The sequence below is a fragment of the Pan paniscus genome, chromosome 18, assembly GCF_029289425.2.
Source record: "Pan paniscus chromosome 18, NHGRI_mPanPan1-v2.0_pri, whole genome shotgun sequence".
NCBI classification, from domain to species: Eukaryota; Metazoa; Chordata; class Mammalia; order Primates; family Hominidae; genus Pan; species Pan paniscus.
In genome coordinates, this window is record NC_073267.2 from 10303146 (window position 1) to 10329087 (window position 25942).

At 41.5% G+C, this 25942-nt stretch overlaps 1 protein-coding gene across 3 annotated transcripts in view; it reads right to left on the minus strand.

Moving 5' to 3' along the window:
• Positions 1–25942, minus strand: part of GRIN2A (glutamate ionotropic receptor NMDA type subunit 2A) — a 427756-nt gene that overhangs the window by 20839 nt on the left and 380975 nt on the right. For all 3 annotated transcript variants that reach the window (XM_003808294.5, XM_063597950.1, XM_008960383.4), the window contains exon 10: positions 23919–24106. In XM_003808294.5, the coding sequence (XP_003808342.1) occupies positions 23919–24106 (188 nt within the window). The remainder of the gene's footprint in view (positions 1–23918; positions 24107–25942) is intronic.

Here is a 25942-nt window from a genome sequence, read left to right on the forward strand (position 1 = left end):
CACATCCAATCATCTGGTAAGGTCCAGATAGTAACACAGAGGTATTAAGACACTCAGGTATTAATACACTCAATATCTGAGTCAGACGGCCTGCATTAGACTCTTGCCTTCCACAGGTACCGGCTCTTTGATCATGGTCCAGGTACTCTACTTTAATCTATCCAACTACTCATCCATTCATGTATTTATTTTTCTATTTAACAAAATTACATAAAATAGACTGTCCTTCAGGTACTATACTAGAGTTTTAAAAAATTAACTCATGTAAACTTAATATGGCTGGTCTATTTCACAGATGAGGGCACGCAGGTGCAGAGAGGTTAAGGAGTTTGCTTAATCACTCTAAGCTTCAGTTTTAATATCGAGCAAATGGGAGTACATCAGAATTTATCTCATAGGAGTTTTGTTAGAATTAAATGATGTTGCATACACACAGTGCCTGGCATACACTAATTACAAAATCAGTATTTCTGGAGATATTATTATTGCCTGAAATCAGGGAAGCTGGGGGGTGGGATGGACCACATAATGCTCTCTGTGCCCTTCTAACTCACTCTATCTATGATTCCAAGAACGCAAGTCCAGGGAGAAGGTTCAGCTCTCCATGGAGACTCTGTTATATCCAAAGTGAGAGAAATTAGTTCTCTATTTGCCCTAAGACTCATTCTCAGCACTTCCAGAGGAACTGCAGTTTTTGGGAACGGATTTTATAGCAAGCAATGTGACTAGCCTTCAAACTTCCCAAGTACCTCTCCCCTGAGGTCATTTGTGAAAAATCCATTTTGAACCTGTACCCTTTAGGCTTTGTCCAAAATTTGCTGAAACATATCTTCTAAAATCAGCTTCCACAGGCACACGTCTACATATTTTTTTTTCTTGGTTTCTTGCCAAAGCACCTGACCCAAGGCAGTGATGAAAGATGAAAAGAGAGAGTATGTGGTTCTGAGAAGCTGAGTTCGATGTTCTATTTCATGTCTGGTCAAGGAAGCTGTTGCTTTTTGGTTTTCCGAGGACTTCATTTGTTTTTTTCTTTACTCATTCGTTCACTCATTGAAAAGAGAAAATTTGTAAAGCACTTAACATGTGGCAAACATCTCTGTATTTTCATATAGAGATGAATTACAGATAGTCTTTGGCCTCTAAGAGCTCATTCCTGTGAGAGAGACAGTCATGAAAACCAGTAGTTACGGCAAAATGAGATGATTGGATTTGCATAGGGCTGGAGGCAGGAAGAAACAAGGAGTGTTGAGATTAGAGAGCAGTTCAGGATTTCTGGGAAGGAAGAAGGGATCAAAGGAGGAGCCCGAAGAGTAGAAGCCAGAATGCTAAGAACTTGATTTTCATTCTAACAAGTCTGGGGTACCCAGGGAACAGCAAGGCCATCAGATGTACATCTGTAGTGAACACCCATCTATTTTCTTAGTGGACCCAAGATTCTTCAGTTGTTGCTCATGTTTCTCCAGTCATGGCCCCCTGATTGGAAATCCAGTGTCTCCTCACATACAATAGGAGGTAAGCTGTGATGAGTGAGTGTGCAATGTCTCATTCAAATTGCAAATGTGTACAATGGTGCTACCATGTGGAGGAAGGTCACCAGTCAACTCTATCCTGGTGACACAGTCACTATTAGAGTCCTGTCCTGATTTCAGAGTCAGACAGAAGACGCAGCTTAAGCTTTCCTGTTCCGAGGTTATGCAGTGACTGGGAGAAATGCACTTACAAGAAACTGCTGGCAAGGATTCATTGTAAACTGTCACCAGTATCATCACCCATTACAGTCTACTCTGGATATACCAGCTGCATGGTATTTGTGCTGAAAACTTGGCAATAGCTATCTTTGGTGTATAGCTCAGAGGTATCCACCTTCAGGAAGTCTTCCCTGAATGCACAGGAATGTAAATATGATGCCATGGTTTCCTCTACCATAACATCCTGGATTTTTTTTTTTTTGTATAGAATTTGTCACAGTGGAACGTAATTGTCATTGGGAGGTGAGTTTATTCAGGGCAGGGATCTTGTTTTGTTCTCCTTGTACCCCCAATCTGTGGCACAGGTCTTGGTACATGTAGTTCCTAACATTGCACCAACTGTGGATAACACAAGGCTCCTGTCTCCTTGATTAGTTTGTGATCCACAGATCTGAGGATCGGTCAGAGCCCAAGACAGGAAGAAATTTGAGAAGCCCCAGGCAAAGGGGTGAGGAATAGATTCTGAAACCCAGAAATCAAGGCTGGCTCTTGGGCGAGTATGTTCTCATCAAAGATCCCAGCAATAGAGCCTGGTGGTTTCCTACAGGGAACAGACTTCCATCTATAGCTGAAAGACGTCAGAAGGTTGTTGCTGCTGATCTCATTCGGGTTCGCTGTGAACACCGAGAGGGTAACTGACCCCATTTCAATCCTGTTTCATGTCTTGCCCAGGGGTTGGGTACTTTGGGTTTCTCAGAAGCCCGATTGGAATTGGAAATGGCAAAGGAACAACTTTTTTATGGGAAATCTAGGGCACAGATTCATTGGCAGGCTCATGTTCTCGATGACAACAGACTCGGTCATTCTGAGTTCTGAGTTGTGGTCCTGCAATTGAGGATGGCCTGGGGAACACAGAATTGGGGCCAAATCCTCTCCTTGCCCAGTTGTCCTGTAGATGAAAGGAAGTTGTGTATCAGCTTTGGGGATGTGGTCTGTGGCCTTGGAGCAGAGTAAGATCCGCTAGACCATCTGAGCTTTGACCTTGAGGGCCCAGCTTCATTAATTCCACCATCTTGACTCAAAGCCGTGTGAGGCAAGTCCACCCTCCCGGATGCAGCAGTGAGAAACTCATTCCTTTCTCTCTTCCCTGTGGTGACCCAACACCCATGCTGTTTTAAAGACAAATTTAAAAACTCTCAAAAGGACAAAACAAAGGCCCAATCAATCTGACAAATAAGAAAAAAAATGAGCTAGAGAAAAATAAGACCCAAGTAACCTGGGGTTCAGAAATAATATTCTGGAGTCTGTGACCTCTGTTCTCACGATCTCAGAGGGTCACTGAACTATTTGCTGAAGTGAAAAAATACTTTTGATGGTGGTGGTGATAGGAAATAGTACAAGATTCTGGACACAAATAGATTGAATTTGGGAGATAAGTATTCCTTATTTAAATGTCAGAATATTCCATTTCTGTATAATGCTGAGAAGTCACAAAACCAAAATAAAAATAGGGCTAGGCTTAAATGTATCCAGTTAGAGGCAGGGACAGGCTGTCTTTGGCATAAATGTTTCACCGCCACCTTCCAACTGAGATTTCTGCTCCATGGATGAAACTTGAGTATTGTTAAGTTCATTGCTACTTGTCACATTGCAGGATTTCACAGGCCACGTGATTAGTCGCACAAGTTGGATGGAGTTGGGGGGATTTTATGCACACAGGTTCCCAACCATAAAATCTCCCAACTCTGGCCGGGTGCAGTGGCTCACGCCTGTAATCCCAGCACTTTGGGAGGCCGAGGCAGGCAGATCACCTGAGGTCAGGAGTTTGAGACCAGCCTGGCCAACATGGTGAAACCCTGTCTCTACTAAAAATACAAAAAATTAGCTGGGCGTGGTGGTGGGCGCCTGTAATCCCAGCTACTCAGGAGGCTGAGGCAGTAGAATCACTTGAACCTGGGAGGTGGAGGTTGCAGGGAGCTGAGATCGCGCCATTGCACTCCAGCCTGGGCAACAGGAGTGAAACTGTCTCAAAAACAACAACAACAAAAAAACCAGCTACAACTTGTGCAGCTTCCCAACCAGTGTCTCTTTCAGAAGAAAAATTAAAAAGAGGATTGGACAATAAAAGATTGGACAACTCTATCAAACATCAAACAATACACATGGTCACAATTTTCCATTACTGGATGAAGTTGGAGAGATACCATTCTTTAAAGTAAGATGGCAGAAACCTTGTAGGAATCCAGGAAACCTGATTATATACCAAGCACTTCTGGAATCTGCTTAACCAATCTGCCTCACACAAATAGAGACGGTCAAGCTGACATGGCTTAAAAGGCACAGGCATTTGTGAGCACAAATGAATTCATAGTGACTTTTTGCCATTGCATATTTTCTCAATCAATAGTCCTCAAAATCTGATGACTTATCATGGGAAGGTTATGAGGACTTTTTAATATCACAAAGGAGTTCTTGTGTTTTAAACACATATAGATTTAAGAAAAAAAAGGATAGCAATAACTTCAGATCCTGTGCTGTTTTGAGAGCCACTGGCTAAACTGGGTTTCCAGTACTACAGCAGCTAACAACCCTGCCCTAATGGTAAATGAGGGGAAGTAAATCTGGGTGTTTACACGTGCCTTTCACAGGATGCTTCTTTTACCTAGTAGACAACCTCATGCCTAGTTTTCCTATCCATGACCAGGGGATCTCTCCCAGGAGGAACTTGTTTATAACTGCTGATGCCCTTGCAGCTCTTCTCTGACCCATGTCCAGTTTATGTCTACCTGATCATCGCTCTGGCACTGGAAGCCCAACCTTGTAGTCTCCCCGAGGGAAAACCCAGTCTGCGGTAGTTCCTAGGTCTTCAGATGAAAGGTGCAAATTCAATACACCACCATATAGAAAATAAGCTCAAAGATTTACTACTTACACATCCTGGGCAGGGAGGGTGCAATGAATCAAGAGGACAGTTTTCTGCTCCTGCATCACACAAGGCAAGAATGAAGAGTCAGCCTGAGAAAGAGAGAATGTGGCCAACTAGTGGTACATAAAAGGGAATAGCGTGCGGGTCACTTTAAGTTTGCAGGCAAATGCCTGAATGATCCATTTAAAGGAAGCAGTGGGAAAGCATGGAGCCTGGTCTCCCAGGTTGGGGAGATGCCTCTGAGTTCTTATCTCTGGCCAGGAGCTTCAGCCATTTGGGTGTGATGCTTCTCTTGTAACCCCAAGGTAACCTATGCTGTGTTGCTCAGTTCTACATGCCAAGAAATAGCTCCTCTTTTCAGCAAGTAAAATTATCTCACTGCTTTTCAGTTTCCTTTTTATTGAAGTGTTGTCAATAAGTTCCTTGAAGCTGTAAAATCCAGAAGCAAAATGGATCACTTCCATTTGATCTGTATTCCCCATTGCTTAGTATACACAAGGAGCTTAATGGGCATCAGAGACTTGGTTGTGGAACGAAAAGAGAAGGAGAGAGTGGAAAGGAAAGAAAAGAGGACAGGGAAGAGAAGGAGAAGAAAGAAAAAGGGGAATGGAGAAGGACAGAAAGTGAGAAATAAAACTATTACAGAAAGGACCCTATATCAGCTGTCAGAACCATCCGTAACTAAAGCAGAAGGAAGACCCTGTTTTTCTTTCCATAGAGGGTAATAGGGTGGTGTGCAGGGCTGGGTTATGACTTAGGAGAGCTCTCGGCTCTTCCTTTAATGACATCCTCCCCCTCCCCAGGTATGGAGGTGCTCCTCTGACCTCCTCTCCCTTTTCCCAAGTCTAAGGCACCAGATGGGGTGAGACAGTGGCCAGGGATGAGTGGAAGAAGAGCACATGCGGGTGGCAGAGAAGCTAGATATCAATTCTAACTCAGGAAAGTAAGTGGGGCAGACTCCACAGTCCTCTGCCCCCATTGTACTGACATTAAATCTGAGGTCACGTTACATGAACCAAGGTCACAAAATAAGGCAATGTTGATGTTGGGGAAAGAATCTGGATCTCTAAATGATTGGTGGCAACAGCCAACCACACAGCCACTGATGAAGACACCTAAAGTTCAGTTGCACAAGCCAGCTTTACCTCTTATAGAAAGTCGAAAAGGAGCACTTGGAAATTGGAGAAACTACCTGCACTGCTGGCAGGAATGTAAATTGGTTTACATTTTCAGAACACTGGTTCAAAATATCTACTAAAGTTGAGTAGACGCGCTCTATTACCCAGCAATTTCATTCCTAGGTATATTTCCAAACCAATAAGTGCCTTTGTGCACAAGAAAGGTACAAAAATATCCAAAGCAGACAAAAACTAAAAGTGATGTAAATGCCCATCAGCAGCAAAATGGATAAATTTGTACGATAAAATACCACCCAGCAACGAAAAAAATAATGAGCTGTGGTTACATGCAGTAATATGTATCAATGTCACAAGAGACATCAATGGATACATGTTGTATGATTCCACCATTTATTTGAGAATCAAAAGAAGACAAAACCACCCCATGGTCATGGAGGACAGAATGTTGATTACTTGCGGGGGGCATATTGACTGGCATGGGCCATGAGGAAGCTTTCTAGGATAGTGGTCATATTTTATAGCTCAATCTGGGTGGGAGTTGCACAGCTGTACAAAAATTAACTGGATATTGGGATTTGTGCAATATAATGAATGTATGTCATAGTTTATAGAAGGTAACAAATAGAAAAAAACAGTGAGTGGCATAGTACAGGTATAAGTGTTCTTTTACTTTGGGGGTTAAGTGAGGTAATAATAAGGAAAGTTGAAGAAAACAGACTTTCTAAACCAGAGGAGAGAAAAATACAAACTTTTTTAAGCATGATATTTCTTTACAAAAAGAGAAAATTTCTTTAAGGATAAGGGGAAACCAGTCATGTTTAGTTAAATTCTTCCAATTGTTGGAATTGTTTCAAAATAACATGTCACTTTCATCGTTTAAGCTAGAGGTCACTAATTTTTTTTTTTTTTATGGTAAAGGGCCAATTAGTAAATATTTTCAGCACTACAGGCAGTACGGTCTCTATCACAACTACTCAACTCTGCCTTTGTAGCACAAAAACAGCCATAGACAATGCGTAATACAGGAATGAGTGTGGTTGTGTTCCAGTAAAACTTTATAAAAAACATGTAATGGGCCATAATTTGCAGAATTCTGATTTAACCAAAACATGAAACATGAAATAACTTTTTATATTTATATAAAAGAGATAGCATGTTGCACCTTCTAAAATAGCAAAAAGAACTGTAATGCCTAATGCTGCTAGATAGTGGTAAAATTGGTACATTGATCCACTATTACTATTACTTTAGATGGAAACAAAACTTTTTTTTCTTTGAGACAGGGTCTTGTTCTGTCACCCATGCTGGAGTGCAGTGGAAGGAACACTGCTCTCTGCAGCCTCAACCTCCCAGGCTCAAGTGATCCTCCCACCTCAGCTTCCAAAGTAGCTAGGACCACAGGTGCATGCCACTATGCCTAGATAATGTCTTTATTTTTTGTAGAGATGGGGTCTCACCATGTTGCCCAGGCTAGTCTTGAACTCCTGGGCTCAAGCAATCCCCTCACCTTGGCCTCCTAAAGTGCTGGGATTACAGGTATGAGTCACTGCACCCAGAGGAAACAAACCTTTTGGGCATCAATATGACACCATATATCAAGACTCCTAGAGATCTTTAGAACCAGTAACCCTTTAAATTCTACATCTAAGAGTTTGTTGCAAATAATTCAAAAGAAAAAAGAAATAGGCATGAAGATATTTCTTCCATCATTATCTATACTAGCAAAATACCAAAATGTGTAGCATTTGGAAAATAATGTAATGGTTTCTGGTTTAATAAAGACGATGACATTTTCTGCAAAAAATTAAAATAATTGTGAAAGCAAATAATGTAGTTACATAAGAATGCTTAAAATGTAATAATAAGTGAAAAATCATGGAATATAAAAGTATATATAACCAATAATTATAATTATTTAAAGAAATGTGTCTGCAAGTAACAGGGATCAGGAGATAATACATAAATTAAAAACAATTATGTTAAAGTAGTAGATTGGGGTGATTATATGTACAGTCAGCCCTTTCTGTATTTGTGAATTCAAATGATCACAGATTGAAAATATTTTGGGGAGAAAATGGTGTCTGCACTAAACATATACAGACTTTTTTCTTGTCATTGTTTCCTAAACCATACGGTGTAACAACTATTTAGATCGCATTTATATTGCATTAGGTATTATAAGTAAACCAGAGATGATTTAAAGTATAAGATGTGCATAGATTATATTCAAATGCTACACCATTTTATATCAGGAACTTGAGCATCCACAGATTTTGGTGTCTGTAGGAGACCCTCAAATCAATCCTCCACAATACTGAGGGACAACTGTATATATAATATATTGCCTTTCCAAATGAAAGTGTTTAAAAAATATAGACTGAGAAGGATTTGGGGCCACTGTTTATCCATGCCATAAATTTTGCATGAGCCTATGTGACATCAATGTTTGACTTACCAACAAGCCACTCATTATGTCTTATTTCCACTTTGATGGTTCTCTTGACATTTGACTTTCTCTGGTTTGAGCAATTCACTGCTTGTCAGGCATGGGCCTGGCATGCTGACCTTGTACTAATCCTGGTGTTGGATTGATAACACACACTAAGATTCTGAATCTCAACAGGCCCATTAGGGAATTCACTGCAAATTTACGCAGATAAAATCCCCTGGAGTTTTACCACTGAGGAAGACTCAATGGCTCTCCAGGATATTTATGGATATTATCTGTTTCTTAATAAGTACTGTTCCATTATTATTCCAAATATGTCTCTAGTTAAAATTAGGAGGGAAATAAACAAGTCTAATTTTTATGGTATCATCTGGTCACAGGCCACTGGAGAAGCAGTTAAGTCCTTTATTGCTAATCTATGCTTAGAACTGACATATCTCTTATTTGAAAACGTTGCATTTCTGAATAAATGGTTTGCCCTAGACAGTTTTTGGGTCATAGGAGAGTAAGTGACTTAGTTGTTGGGGCATCAGAATGGTTATTAATGATCACCCCCTTCTGATGTCTATATCATCAGTATATTATCTTTGTGTATACATGAGGTTTATGTACATGCAAAAGTCACCCACATACGTGGGAGCAATAATGAAATCCACATAAAAAATTAGACTCAATCAACGGTCTTTAGCTGCACTTTCCCCGTGGTTTCAAATGAGACCCCGTCTACACGTATAAGGAATCAGGATAGCCATTGCGTCCAAATCTAGTTCCAGATCCGATTTAATCGATAGAAGTGCTGGCTCAGTCTTTACCCAAATGTGGGGTTTTCAGTTTTGCCTGCTTTATTTTTAACACTGTTATTATAGTCAATAAATGAAAATGAACTCTTTGGAAGCAATAAAGGCTTTCATGTCTATTTCGATCCTTCCTGGATGAGGAAGCTTAACATTAAAGCTTATCTGACTACGTCTTCCATTCATAGCCTACCCTCATATCTCCTATGTTCTTTATTGTGGTTGGCATGTGGACTAACGCTTAGAAGTGCCAAACCATTTATGCCTCTAGTTTTCACAATCACCAAGGGCTCTGTGTAAACCCAATTAGAAGCCCTGAGAGAAAGAGAATGAATAAAACTCAGGGCAAAGATTCAATATCATGGACCCCGACTGAGTGATTGGATGGCAACTGATATGTGTACTCAACATCTGCCAATCACAGGATAAAATGTTTCTAAATGGTAAATATTGTTACTTTAAAGAGTGATTCTTAAACCTTATGGATGGAGCTGAAGACCATTATTCTCAGTAAACTAACAAAGGAACAGAAAACCAAATACCCCATGTTCTCACTTTCAAGTGAGAGCTAAAGGATGAGAACATATAGACATATAGAAGGGAGCAACACACACTGGGGCCTAATGGAGGGTGGAGGATAGGAGGAGGGAGAGGATCAGGAAGAACAAATAATGGGTACTGGGCTTAATACCTGGGTGATGAAATAATCTGTACAACAAACCCCCATGACACAAGTTTACCTATATAGCAAACCCGTACATGTACCCATGAACTTCCAACAAAAGTTTTTTAAGAAGAATTATATGGCTGGGCGTGGTGGCTCACAGCTGTAATCCCAGCACTTTGGGAAGCCAAGGTGGGTGGATCACCTGAGGTCAGGAGTTCAAGACCAGCCTGGCCAACATGGCAAAACCCAGTCTCTACTACAAATACAAAAATTAGCCAGGCGTGGTGGTGGGTGCCTGTAATCCCAGCTACTCGGGAGGCTAAGGCAGGAAAATTGCTTGAACCCAGGAAGCAGAGGTTACAGTAAGCCGAGATCTCACCACTGCATTCCAGCCTGGGCTACAAGAGCAAAACTCTAACAACAACAACAACAAAAAAAACCAAAAAAAAAAACCTAAAACCATAAAAACCCTAGAAGAAAACCTAGGCAATACCATTCAGGACATAGGCATGGGCAAGGACTTCATGTCTAAAACACCAAAAGCAATGGCAACAAAAGCCAAAATTGACAAATGGGATCTAATTAAACTAAAGAGCTTCTGCACAGCAAAAGAAACTACCATCAGAGTGAACGGGTAACCTACAGAATGGGAGAAAATTTTTGCAATCTACTCATCTGACAAAGGGCTAATATCCAGAATCTACAATGAACTCAAACAAATTTACAAGAAAAAAACAAACAACCCCATCAAAAAGTGGGTGAAGCATATGAACAGACACTTCTCAAAAGAAGACATTTATGCAGTCAAAAGACACATGAAAAAATGCTCATCATCACTGGCCATCAGAGAAATGCAAATCAAAACCACAATGAGATACCATCTCACACCAGTTAGAATGGCAATCATTAAAAAGTCAGGAAACAACAGGTGCTGCAGAGGATGTGGAGAAATAGGAACACTTACACTGTTGGTGGGACTGTAAACTAGTTCAACCATTGTGGAAGTCATTGTGGCGATTCCTCAGGGATCTAGAACTAGAAATACCATTTGAGCCAGCCATCCCATTACTGGGTATATACCCAAAGGATTATAAATCATGCTGCTATAAAGACACATGCACACGTGTGTTTATTGCAGCACTATTCACAATAGCAAAGACTTGGAACCAACCCAAATGTCCAACAATGATAGACTGGATTAAGAAAATGTGGCACATATACAACAGGGAATACTATGCAGCCATAAAAAATGATGAATTCATATCCTTTGTAGGGACATGGATGAAGCTGGAAACCATCATTCTCAGCAAACTATCGCAAGGACAAAAAACCAAACACCACATGTTCTTACTCATAGGTGGGAATTGATCAATGAGAACACATGGACACAGGAAGGGGAACATCACACTCTGGGGACTGTTGTGGGGTGGGGGGAGGGGGGAGGGATAGCATTAGGAGATATACCTAATGTTAAATGACGAGTTAATGGGTGCAGCACACCAACATGGCACATGTACACACATGTAATAAACCTGCACGTTGTGCACGTGTACCCTAAAACTTAAAGTATAATTAAATATATATATATATATCTAATGTAAAGGGAGCAAATGCCTGCTTTAAGAATTTTCACTTAAAAGTTATAAAATATTATAAAATTATGTACATGGAGATTCAATTTAGAACACTAGATAAAAAGTATAAGTTTCAATAAAAAAAAAACCCTTAATGTGTATTAGAATCATCCAGAAAGGATGTAGAAATGCCCCACAGGAGGTGAAAATTAGATGTCTGTATTTTCTTGCCAAGTGATTCTATTGGATGCAAAATGTCAAAAGCATCTCCATAGGCAAGGGCAATAGAGCAGGAGTGTTTAATCATTTTTATATCCCACCACCTGGAGTTTAAAAGCTGCTCAGTTGTTCTTTGTTGAATCGATGACTAGAAGGGAGAATGAATGAATGAACAAATGGGTGAATACATGGGAAGGAGGTTGTCAATGGCACCCAGTTCTTCCTAACTTGATTAGAAAGTTAGTAATTTACAGACTAGCCCAGCTCATCCCCAACTGTGATTTCTGCCTTTGAAGTCTCAATTTGATTAAAACACATTTAGCAAGGAACAATAACTTTCTGAAATTCTGGAGATTATGCAGCTCCAAGAAGCTCTGTGGGGAACAAGCAATTCCAGCAACCAAGACAGGTCTTTGTGAACCTGGAGAGGCTGCTTCGCAAGCCTGTATCGAGGCCAAACATCTGACTTCTCTTAATTACATTCTGTCCTTGTTTCATTCCTTCTCATCTCCTGCTTCTGGGTCCTTAGTTTTCCCCAAACTGGCAGGGTTGAATGATCTCAAAAATTAGGCTGGGCCTGCTCCCACGGTGCTGGGGCCTGAGGCATGGACGAGTCTCCTTCACCATGAACAATGGAAAAAAAGTGTAGGTCATTTTCTCTCCCACCCTAAACTTCTGTCGCAAAGTGATTTTGCCCAGTACCTTCTGCAGGGTAATGATGCTGTTTCATTAGTAAAAGAGGAAGGAGCACTGACTCTGGGGTGTGACCTACCTGTGTTTAAATCACAGCCTTGCCCCTTTCCAGATGAGAAAACCACCTGTCTTCCAAGATGTCTATGAGGGTTTATAGCAGCTAAAGAAGTAACATCATGTAAAGATTAAAGCAAAGATCCTGGCACCCTCCTGCATAGGTACAAATTGTACCAATCTCAGATCTCCCACTTAGCTGGATAATCCTGGACACCTTACTTAACTGACCTGTGACTCAGTTTCCTCATATGTAAATAGGAATGAATAATTATAACTCCATGCCATTTAGTCATTGTGAGGAGCAAATGAAATTAATATAAGGACCAAACTCCGAACATTTTCTTCTCTTGCCCAAAGCCCTATCTAAGGGGCCTGAAGAGTCACACCCTACAGACAATAAAGTCTTGTCAGAGGGGTTTTATTCCGTGCTATATAACATGGCTTAGTTTCCAACTTTGGCAGAACATCACATGACAGATAAAGGAGGAAGTCAAAATATTTTACCTCCAAATATGTTTCTTTGCCGTATTTTTAAATGGCCTGCAAAGCCATTCTTGTTGGGGAAAAATGCATCTTATATATATATTCTCTATTAACATAACAAGATCTTTCCCCATTCCAGGCCCTCCCAATCTTGAAGAGACTATCTGAGAATCCAGCATCTTTTAGAGGTCTGAATAGAAAACACTGAGGCTTCATGCACATAAGAACCTAGTCTCCACAACTCCTTCTCTTAACCCAGAAACTCCTTTCTCTTGATTCCAGGCACTTCTATAATAATTTAACTCTTTCAACCAATTGCAAATCAGAAAATCTTTGGACTTTGACTCTACCTTTTACTTGTGCCCCACCCCCTACCCCACTTCGGGTTATCCCGCCCTATCAGACTGCACCAATGCATGCCTCACAGGTATTGATTGATGTCTTTTTTCTCCCTAAAACATGTAAAACCAGGCTGTAGCCCAACCACCTTGGGCACATGTTCTTGTTCTCAGGACCTCCTGGGGGGCTGTGTCCTGGGTCATGGCCCTCACATTTGACTCAGAATAGATCTCTTCGAATATTTTACAGAGTTTGGCTCTCTTCATGGATAAATACATACAAGGACTGAGATGATTTTGTGACATGTAGTTATCCTTCTCGCGTTACTTATGATAAATATCTATAACAATCATGGTAGCTGTTGAACTGCTTCCATGTGGAGAAATGGAAAACTGTCCCATCCTCTCAAACGAGGTTTTCAGATGCTCTGCAATTCCTCTCCCCTCTATTTTTACTTTGCATTTATCTCTTTAATTGGGCTGAGGCTGCTGGTTGTAATGGGTGTTGCTGAGTCATCTGAGGACACAGGGACCTATGTCAGCAAGAATTGCTGGCAGGGAAGCCATCGAAAGACAGATTAGACATCTCCAAGGCAGGAGTGAGTCATCTGGTGGTCTGTGCCTCGTACCAACACACCGGAGCCGAGGAGAAGCACGGATGGCTCTGAGACATCTTCAGTTTCATCTGCAACATGGCTAATTCTCAGTTTAACAAAACCAGCCTGCTCTGTGGATGCACAGGCTAAACACTGCCTGAACTATCACTTAGCAAACATTTCTTACCTCTCCCACTCCTTCTTTCTTTGCCTCTCTCCCCCTTTACTCCTCCCTTTTTTGCTCTCTCTTCCTTTCTCTCTCTCTCCTTACTTTTTGACTCTATTTTTTTTCTTTTTTTGGGATGGAATCTTGATCTGTTGCCCAGGCTGGAGTGCAGTGGTGTGGATCTCAGCTCACTGCCACCTCCGCCTCCTGGGTTCAAGTGATTCTCCTGCCTCAGCCTCCAGAGTAGCTGGGATTACAGGTACCTACCACCATGCCTGGCTAATTTTTGTATTTTCAGTAGAAATGGGGTTTTGCCATGTTGGCCAGGCTGGTCTCAAACTCCTAACCTCGAGTGATTCACCTGCCTTGGCCTCCTAAAGTGCCGGGATTACAGGCATGAGCCATCATGCCTGGCTTTCTTTTCTCTTCTTAATCCTTTATTATTATCTCCTCTTTCTCCCTTTTCCCCCTCTAATTTCTCCCTCATATATCTCTATCCCTTTTTCCTTCCCCACCCTATTTGTCTTTCTTTCTTCTTGTTCTCATCTTCATTTTCTCCCTTCTCTTAGGAGAACTGGACAACCAACTTTAAGTCTTTTTTTTTTTTTTTTTCTGAGACAGAGTCTCATTCTGTTGCCCAGGCTGGAGTGCAGTGGCGCGAACTCGACTCACTGCAAACTCCGCCTCCTGGGTTCAAGTAATTCTCCTGCCTCAGCCTCCTGAGTAGCTGGGACTACAGGCACCCACCACCACACCTGGCTAATTTTTGTATTTTTTAGTAGAGAAGGGGTTTCACCATATTGGCCAGGCTGGTCTCGAACTCCTGACCTCGTGATCCACCCGCCTCGGCCTCTCAAAGTGCTGGGATTACAGGTGTGAGCCACTGCACCCAGCCTTCTCTGCCCTTTTTATCTGTCTCCAGACAGTCTAGACTAGGTGCCATCAAACTTGGTCTGTAAAAGGCCAGATAATAAACATACTGGCCTTTGCAGGCCTTATGGTTTCTGTTGCAATGACTAGGCTTTACATGTGATTGGGTTTCAATAAAACTTTATTTTCAAAACCAGGCAGTAACCGGGATTTGGGTCATGGGTTTTGATAAATGCTAAGGGAAATACTATTTTTCTTGGTTGCCCTCTTCATCATAAACCAGCCGACTAAAGAACAGATTTCAGCCTCATGGTACCAATTTCTGGGCCCCTGAAGGTACAGTCCCTCTCTGCCAGGTTCTTGATTAAAGAGACTGAATCCCATATTCCAGAACCCTCCCTAGATCTGGTGGACATGGAAGAACCATGAGTTCTGACTTATGTTGCTGACTATTATGTGGGAACACCTGAATTCCTGTCTGAGGTTAGAGAATTTGGAAAACAAACCTTGGTTGATAAGATATATGAAACATACATACACACACACACACACACACACACACACACACACAAACACATAAATAAATAAATTAAGGAGGACGCTTTTGAGTGTTTAAATTCTTAGGACTGCAGCAGCAACTTTAGCAAAGGACACAGTAGGAGCTCGATCCAGTTTGGCAAAGGGTCTGGCTAAGTCAAAACTGTGCAATTATCATTCCTGGTTGTTGGGGTTTTAGAATTCTCTATTCGTGCTAATGACATTGCAATGAACAAAACCACATCAGTGAAGAACAGCAAAAGTCAAGGGTGGAGCAACGCAGCTTTATTTCACAAGCCCCTCCTTGGGGAAGGCATTAGAGCTACAGTTTGGAAGAGGTTTGCATGGAAGAAAGGGAGACGCTGTGAATAGAGCTGGTTTGTCAAAGAAAGACATAAACCAATGGTGTGTGCCTGGGAACATTATGGATATGAAACTTGTCTACTGTTCCCCCATTAGCATGCAGTCTTGCCTGAAATAAACAAAGCACATGTTTTGGAGTCCACATTGTTTCTCCTGTCTTGCCTCTACTGTGCTGCAGGGAAGGAGGGTGCCTGGGAGACAGCAAGGCTCATTCTACTGGAGGCTTTTATGATTTGGATGGGGCTGCTGACCAATATGCCTGGAGATACCCCAACTGTCCTCTACGACCATTACTTCTACTGCAGAGGTCAAGTCTTTCTCAAAGAAACAGAACAAAGGACCATCACTGGTTTTGTGTTCCCTTTGTTTTGTTTTTAATATATAATTTGTCTAGGAGGCAGAGAACCTGGGTTTGAGCCCCAACTCTGCACTCCCTCGCTGTGCATCTTTAGGTGAGGTCATATCCCCTCTGTGGCTTCAGTTTCCCTATTACTGGACTAAGTAGCAATTTATGATCCACTATAGTTGTAAAAGCCAGGGAATATATAATTCTGTTGGTTATATGCCTCATATTGCACATATTAAATATATGCATATATGTGCCTCATATGCATATTGCATATATTGCATTAAAGAGCTTAATATGGGGATATTTGACTATTATAATATACAAATAAGACAGTGGAGGAATTTGCCTCTATCTTGTAGTGAATACAGAGGTAAGATGCCTGGGAAGACTGTCAAAAGATTGGCAGTGATTCAGTGATTACCTCCTTGCATCTCTCTCTCTAGAGGTATCTAGTGTCCTTTCTAAAGAAAATAAGGTCCCTTTCATTAAAGAAGGTATTAAATCGATGACATAAGACTTGCAAAAGTATATCTGCAGTATTTTCTAATTCATTCATTTGTTCATTCATTAAACAAATTTTGTTTATGCCAAGCTCCACTGAGTCCTGCAGTAAGGGAACAGCAACAGGGGTGGACATGGATAGCGTATGCCCTCAAGGAATCTATAATGCAGTGCACTCAAGTGGCCCAGGGGACATGGAGAGGCCAACAATGGCATCTAATGTGTGCCAGGCATGGACTAGCTTCTTTATGTTTATTTTCATATTTAATCCTTAAAGAATTCTGATTTTAAAATGAGAAAAATGAGACTCTAAGAAATTAATTTGCCCCAGGTCACACCACTAGGAAACTGCAGAACCTTCATCTTACTTAATTCACTTCTCTTGCTTTGCTAAATGCCACAAGCATAGAGATAAGGGAGTTCACAGGCAGGGTATCTAGCTTAGAGGTCTTTATGGGAGTATTCACAGAGGAGCACAGAGGCTGAAGGATGGATGAGATGTCATATCAGGAAATGGGGTTAGGAAAAGAGGGAAGGAGGAATTCCATTTTTATAGGGTGTTGCATGCAGCAATCCACACTTATCTAAAAAAAAATTTCAAATGGTGAAATTTTGGATGCTGTAGAAAGTTGAAAGGGAAAAATATTCAGGGGTAAGGGGGCATTCAAGGATTTCCCCAGTCCACACTGTCATACCATTCCTAAGCCAGCCCTAAGAAGACTGGCTGTGAAGGCCTCTCAGGGATACGCCGTCCTCAGAATGGACACATGTGTGGTCATCACTGCCTGAGCTGTGGGACTGTCCAGCTCTACCCCAGACTCGGATGTCAGCCCAAAGATATTAAGCTGGGAAGTTGATCAAGGGCAGTGTTGAGGATATTAGCAACCCATCCAGCGGCCCAGAGCAATTTATGAGAATTCTAATTAGATACAAGGAATTCTGTAACCACACAAACACTTTCTATTCTGCCTGCCAGCACGGGGTCCCCTGCCGTCAAAAGCTATCTTGTATGCTTCAGTGGAAGATACAAGGCCAACAAAAAGACTCAGGATGCCAACACTGACCCACTCAGAGGGAGAAAGTGAGTTCTCCATTGACTTCCAAGGCTCCCCCACTCCAAGATCTGTGAGCATCATTATGCTGAATGGTGCTATTAAAACTCTAGAGTCCATTGCAGGAAGGTTCCTTATTAACATGAGAGCAGGGTTTGTGGTCCTCTCCAATCTGTTAACAATCTAGATGAGTCTTTAAAATTATTGCTGGCAAAAGTTGCAGTACAAAAGGAACAGAGGGAACCTGATGAAGTAAAATTGTGTGGGTGTGTGTGTGTGTGTGTGTGTATCTGTATCTTTCAAATATTTAACATATGATTATATGTACAAATATGATATAACTGGGGTCACTCACTAGTTTTAAAACTTGGACAGTCCAGGCAACATTGGTTAAGTTGGTCACTCTATTAATGTAATTATTTTTTGGAGACAAGGTCTCACTCTGCCACCCAGGCTGCAGTGCAGTGACATGATCATGGCTCGCTGCAGCCTCAAACTCCTGAGCTCAAGCAATCCTCCTGCCTCAGCCTCCTGAGTAGGTGGACCTACAAGCATGTACCATCATGCCCAGTAATTTAAAAAAATTTTTTGTAGAGATGGGTTTTTGCTACGTTGCCTGGGCTGATCTTGAACTCCTGGATTCAAGCAAACCTCCCACCTCAGGCTCCTGAGTAGTTAAGATTACAGGCGTGAGCCACTGCACCTAGCCTAATATAATATCAATGCGAGAGATATATGTACCATATCTTTCAAATACTTCACATATCTATTATATATACCTAAATATGATATAGGTGCAATTGAATATGCCATATACATAATTTTTAAGATACATGATAAATATATACATTTAATTTTATGTGTTAAATGACCTCAGACTAGATGTCAGGGATGAGTAATGTCTATTGGAATTTAAAAATAAATCCACAACCATTAAAACTGAGCAAAATACAAAGAAGAAGATTAAACGCCTCTCAATACTAAAAAGTATTACTTATAGCTAAGCTGACCCGGCCACCTGCAAACCAGGTTTCTCCTTGCAGCTTGGTTTAGTAGGAAATGATCAGAATTGGACTCAGATGAACTACAGCCAATTGTTACCTCTATAAAAGTCTGAACAGGGTGTTGTCCATTGGCTGGTAGCCTCAGCATCACCTGGGAGCTTGTTAGAAATGCTGGGTCTCAGGCTCCACCCTAGACCCACTGAAACAGTCTTTGTTTTAGGAAGATCCTCAGGTGATTCTTGCTCATGGTAAAGCTGAATGAGCTCTGCTGCAGTTCACTTGACCCATTGGAGCCTCATTTTCCTGCTTTGTGCAATGGAGATAATAAGATTTACTCCAGAATATTATATAAAGGCTTACTAGGATATTATATGTGATGTGCTTGGCATAGTGCTGAACCATAGATGAGAGGACCTAAAACAATTTTTTCCTTCCCTTTTCTCAGCATCACTTGTGACTGAATAATAAAATTAGGCATTCTTGTTCTTCTTAGTATCTTTTGTTCTGGCCCCTAGATATGAGAAGGGTTTGACCTTTATGGTCTTTCTTCTGCTTCTTCAAACCCCAGAATCATTTTTTTGAAAATCACAAAATGCATGAGATAGATGGGACTTATGGGATCCCCTGTTCACCTTTACTTCAAAGCCAGAAGTGCCATTCTTTAAGTCCAAGGCTTACCCAGTCTTCAGGTTCTCACTCAAGTGTTACCTTTTAGGGACCAAGCAGAATCGAGGTACTCAATAAAGAGTTGCTGGTTGCTGGATGAATAAATGTCTGAGGCTTCTGTGAACCCTGGCCCATTCTATTCTTTGTCTAAATCTTGCCACACGTGTTTTCTTTATGAATCATTCTGTCCTTTATTCTTAAAGATACTAGTTATGTCTCGTATTTCTCCTTGACCACTCTGTTATCTACCCAACACACCTAAGAATATATATGTATGTATATATATACACATACATAAGAATATATGCCACATACATAACACGTGTGTATATGTATTTATGTCTACATATGTGTATATATACACGTGTGATATAAATTTATATATGTGAATTACTAGAAACGTTTCGATTTTAGGATTAGATATTTTGCATTTATACATTTGTCAGCCTACTGGACTGTAAGTTCATTGAGGGTAAGAAGAAAAAGACCATGATAACCCCTTGTGGGAATATCAGTGCCTACGAAAACATCTGTTTCTCAGTAAATGTTGGGTATCGATGCTGAGCAATGCTGAAACATATGCATGAGCATTGTTACTCCAGTACTGAGAGCCAAAGATGCCATGGTGCTCTCTATCATTTTAGAAAGACCACAGACAATTAGATGGAAAAGGAAGGCAACATCTTGCTAGGATCTTGTGTATGCTTCCAGGCAGATGAGCAGCCTTTTTCCTAGGGAAATGCATGGCAGGCTTCATGTAAGAGGTTCCCTCAATAACCAAACACTCCATTCAAAGGTTATATTTACACAGCTCATTAGGAAAATTTTTTATACTTTTGACACTCATTAGACTCATAATCGTCCACTGAAGCTACTGTGTAACAAGAGATAAACACTCCATTCTAGAGGATGAATAATTAGGTACTGCTCAGCACTGTGCTCTTTACACGTCTAATTTTAGAGCATAATTAATCCTGCTGAAGCTGCATACGATAAGTGAAATATTTATGCAGCTGTGTTAATTCATGTATTTACTCCTAGAGAGACATTCAGAATTGGTCATGGCTTTCCAGGAAGATCATCTGGAGACACCCCCTGGACCAATGGCATTTTCTCTCCCAAGTCTTTGCCTCCAGATGGCCTCAAGAGATGAAGCTGAATAGAGACATTTCCCAAACCCAACAGTCTGACCAGGAAGGCAATGAGCCAGAACAGAAAATATCGATGAGAACCTAGATGTTCTGTAAGTACATGAACAAACCCCTGGCCCATCTGGATGCTTTTACTGTTTATTTTTTATTTGGTGCAAAGAAGACCTTTTCTGTTTAGCACCACAAAAGTTGTTTCTGTGTTACTAACTTGACTATATTATTGCCAGTGCAACACTAAAGAAGTTGTGTTTGATACTAGAGTTGTGCATGGGCAACTATGGTGATGATGAGAAGGATGAAGAGGAGGAGGAGGGTGGTGGTGATGGCCATGATGATGGTGGTGATGATCGTGGTAATGAGGATGATGGCAATGGTCATGATGATGAGGATGATGACGGTGATGGTGGTGGTGATGATAATGATAATAATGATATCAGAGGCGTGTGAACCAGAACACTCCATCTTAAATAGTAGCTGGGTAAAATGAGGCTGAGACCTACTGGGCTGCATTCGTAAATGGCTTAAGGCATTCTAAGTCACAAGATGAGATAGGAGGTGGGCACAAGATATAGATCATAAAGACCATGCTGAGAGACAAAACAGGTTGCAGTAAAGAAGCTGGCCAAAACCCAACAAAACCAAGATGGCCATGAGAGGGATCTCTGGTCGTCCCCACTGCTACACTCCCACCAGCGCCATGACAGTTTACAAATGCCATGGCAACATCAGGAAGTTACCCTATATGGTCTAAAAAAGGGAGGCATGAATAATCCACCCCGTGTTTAGCATATCATCAAGAAATAACCCAGCCTTGGGTCTGCTCTGTCTATGGAGTAGCCATTCTTTTATTCCTTAACTTTCTTAATAAACTTGCTTTGACTTTACTCCATGGACTTGCCCTGAATTCTTTCTTGCATGAGATCCAAGAACCCTCTCTTGAGGTCTGCATTGGGACCCCTTTTCTGTAACTACAATGGTGACGGCTAACATTTATTGAATCACTTGTATGTTACAGGGTCTATGCTAAGCTAAGCTATGCACTTTACATGTATTCTCCCATTTCATCTTCACACCAGCCTTATTAGGTAATTATTTCTGTACCCTTTCACAGATGAATAAACCGAGGCTAAAAAAGATCACTCCTTTCATAGAAGTATTTGTAAATGGGACAGTAGATTTAGTTCAGATGTGCACTAAATTACTCCTTCCTAAAGGATTTATACATCTCAAGAGTTTAGTCATCTTTGATAGATAACTTAGAGAATTAAATATAACAACAGTCTTCCCTAATTGGCCCCCTTCCAGAGTAAGGTCCCTGAAGTAGAAGCTTTGCCACTTACTAGCTAGGGGATTTGCCCTCTGAGATTCAATTTCCTCCTCTGTAAAGTGGGAATAAGCAACATTTAACCTCATAAGGTTACGAAGGTTACATTGAGGAACGTATGTAATGCATCCAGTATGATGATTGACATACCCAAGTCCCTAAATATGTTAGCTGTTTTATAATAGATGCTTCGAGAGTGACACCAATGGTGGGTGGGGCTAGAGTTAGAACTCACTTATTTGACAGATACCTATCACATTTAAAAGTTTCCTGCCAAATGAAATACATCTTAACATCAATCATTCATCCATACATGTATTTATTCATTCAAACCTTTATTGACCAATTTACCTGTGATGTTCAGTGTTTTGTTGTAATGCTGGAAATAAGACTCCTGTTTACTGAATAGTTCATCCCCTGTAAGGGTGATTATCCACCCCTGTGATAGGCAAAACATTTGCCCCCAATTCTTCAGCATACTCTCAGTGTCCACACTTTTGCCATAAAACTTCAAGACCTATCTCATGAAAGGCAGAGTATACCTGCAATCCCTTGACCATGAACTTGGCCACCTGACTTGCTTTGGACAGCAGGATGTTAGCAGACGTGAACGTGACCAAGCAGTGGCTTGAAATGTGCACGTGCAGCTAGGCGTTCCTTTCTGTGCTTCTGCCATGGCCAGTAAAAGAGCTTCCTCAGGTAGCTGCTACCTTTTCAGCCCGAGACACAGCAGAAACACGTGTGAAGCAGAGACCACACCACTGATTCGTACGCTTGTGGCAGGAAGCAGAGGCACTATCCCCACCCCAGGCAGAGCTTCTCCACTCAACCTGCACTACCATGAGGAAAATAAATGCTTACTGTTGTATGCCTCTAAGATCTCACAGCAAAAAGCTGACCAACACAGCCACAAATCATTATTACACAGCAGAGAACATGGCCAGTGATCTGAGGAAGGTACAAATGCCCTATGGAGAATTCAAAGACTCACATGTTCTCATTTGGGAGTTAAATATGAAACACATTTAGAATGCCTGATGGCACTGTGAGAATCTAGGATTTAACTCTGTGAATAGAAAGAAGATAAGAAGCCACAAGTAATTGTGCCCTTCATTCGAATTCACACCAACCCTATGCACTAGCTAACCTCTGCCTATTTTGATATTGCATTTCACTGTAGTGGCAACTAGATTTTTCTCTCCCACCTGTAGCCTGGCATAACACATTCTGTAATCATCTCTCAATACAGCCTGCACTATTTGAACGGGGCTTCTGCCCTCTGGCTTGAGCCTTTCTATCCTCCTCATACCGAGCTCATTTTTGGTGTTAACCTGCTGTCTGAGCTGACTTTGCTTTTCCTATTTCCTCAGTGTTAGCAATTGAAAGGAAACCAACCTGCCATTCTAAGCCATGGCCAGCCTCTAGAGGCCATGCCAGGAAACCCCGGGCTATAGTGAGATCACCAGCTATGAAGTAGAAAGGGCAGACAGGAGGAAATGCTTCTGGTGACACAGCTGGCCCAAGCGGCTGTATAGTTCTATAAATGCCACAGTCTCATTAGACTGCAATAGAGATTGCCTTTCCTTCATTCCTCCACGGGATAAGAACATGAGTTGCCATGTTGGTACAACATGACTCCACCGTGAGTCATGCCTGATAAGTCTAGGAAAGAGTCTTTGACCTCAAAATGCATCAGAAATCCTTTCTCTGGAGTGAAATTGGGACTGATTACAGCCTAGTTATGTAATTTTGTACAGCAGCGTTTCTCAACCACAGCCTACCAACATGTGAGGTTGGATAATTTTGTGTTTTGTGATGTAGGGGGCTGTCCTGGACCCTGTAAGGTGTTTTCCTGCATCTTCTGGCCCTGGCCTCTACCCATTAGATCAGCAAGCAGATTCCCAGCCGTGATCACTGAATGTGTCTCCAGGCATTGCCAAATGTCACCTGGGGGACAAAATTGCCCTTCACCCTTTGAGAACCACTGCCCTAGACAGAAGACCTATAAATTCCCACTTAAGGCACCAGGACTGTCCTGGCTCTTGTCTTTTTCTAAACCTATTTAACTCTTTCCTAAATCCCCTGAGAGAGACTGTATCCTTAGAATACTTTTGTTTGTTAAATTTAGTTATCTAGAATTGCTTTCCATTATAAGCAACCTAAAGAACCATGGTTTCATGTGACAGGAACTCAGTAAATATTTTTAGGGAGCAAACTCATCATGCAAAGATCCACTGGGAAGCCCAGGAGCAAACAAAGCGAGTGTGAGGGTCTCAAGTCCCCCTAAAGAAAGGGGTCACCTGGGGTCTTACCATCACCCACAAACTGAAGCAAGGCCAGGTCAATCTGCCTCTTCCAAGGAGAGCCTTTCTGAAGGGCAATTCCATAACCGGTGGTGGCAAAGATGTACCCACTCCCGATGGTCACCAGCTTGCAGCCTTCATCCCTCCCAGCCTTGTAATTCAAGACTGCGGCATCGTAGATGAAAGCGTCCAGCTTCCTGAAATGACAAGAAACCAGGGGGTCATAGGGGTGGCCAGGTACCACCTCGGGGTCCAGCTCCTGAGGCCTGATCCTGAAAGCATCACACACTTTCTTTCATGCTGGTGATGATGACTCATGGCCTCTCCATCCCCTCGTCATAAAAGGATCTATTTTTAATGAGGAGATAAAAGCCAGAACCTTTTCTCTCCAACTTACAAGAGGCAGCTAAATAAAGACATGAAGGATCCATATACCCAAGTGAGTAAACAGTTGAGTTTGCTGGTTTGCTAAGTGTTTGTCCTTAACACTCCCAATGGTGGAGAACAGTGCCCTATTTAGAAAGGTTTGCATCAGAACAAAATAAACCACTAAGGGGCAGAAGAATTTGGTGGTAGTGTGTATGAAGGGGAAAGGAACTAAATAGGAATATTTTTTCCTCCCAAAAGAAATACGTGTGCTGCTTATTTATCATACAGAAATTATTGCAGAATTTTTAAAAATCCAAATCATATAGAAAAGTATTAAAAATACAATTAAAATTAAAGCTACCTATAATTCTATAACTCAGATTCAACCTTTGTTAACATGTTAGTGAACAGCCTTCCAAATGTTTTAGTGAGTATGCACAAACACGCATACACAGAGATTGGCAAACTTTCTTCTATAAAGACAAGATAGTAAGTAGTTGAGGCTTTGTGGGACATACCGTCTCTGTTGCAGCTATTAAACTCTGCTGTTGTAGGGTGTTATGGGCTGCACTGTGTCCACCCCTAACATTCATACAGAAGTAGGGTGAACCCCTAATCCACTGTGGCTGCCGTCCTTATTAAAAGGAGAAATCTGAACACAGACATGCACACAGGGAGAACGCCATATGAAGACTGGAGTTATGCTGCTGCAAGCCAAGGAACTACCAGAAGCCAGGAGAGAGGCCTGGAACAGATCCCTCCCTGGAGCCTTTGGTGGAAGCGTGGTCCTGCAGATGCCCTGATCTTGGACATCTAGCCTCCAGAGCTGCGAGACAGTCATTTCTGTTGTTTAAGCCACTCAGGTTGCATTCCTTTGTTATGGCTGCCCTAGGAAACCAAGACATAGCGCCAAAGCAGCCATAGAGAATGTGTAAACAAACGAACTTTGCTGTGTTCCGATAAAATGTTATTTAGGAAAACAGATGGGTCCACGGGCTGTAGTTTGCCAACCCTGGTTTTAATCCCGAAAATGTTATTATGCCACACAAACTATTTCACAAATTGCTTTCTTCTCTCATTCCATACCTAGTGAATGTATTTCCATGTCAATACACATAGCACTTTTAAATTCTTTGATACACTTATTTTTGAGGTATAACGTATGTGTAATAAAATGCTTGATGAATTTTTACATATGTATATATCCTTGAAATCACCATGCAGTTCAAAATGTGGAATGTTATCATTTCCTTAGAAATCCTATGCCTACCCCAGAAAATAAGCATCAGGTAATCTCTCCAAGGGCACAACTGTGCCTAAATATTATTATTATTATTATTATTATTATTATTATTGTTATTCAGATGGAGTCTCACTCCATTGCCCAGACTGGAGTGCAATGGTGCGATCTCAGCTCACTGCAACCTCCACCTCCCAGGTTCAAGTGATTCTCGTGCCTCAGCCTCCCAAATAGCTGGGATTACAGGTGCCTGCCACCACTCCCGGCTAATTTTTATATTTTTAGTAGAGACAGGGTTTCACCAGGTTGGTCAGGCTGGTCTTGAACTCCTGGCCTCAAGTGATCCACCCACCTCGGCTTCCCAAAGTGCTGGGATTACAGGTGCTAATTATGATTAGGTCCCTATCAGTAGTCCTGGGTATTG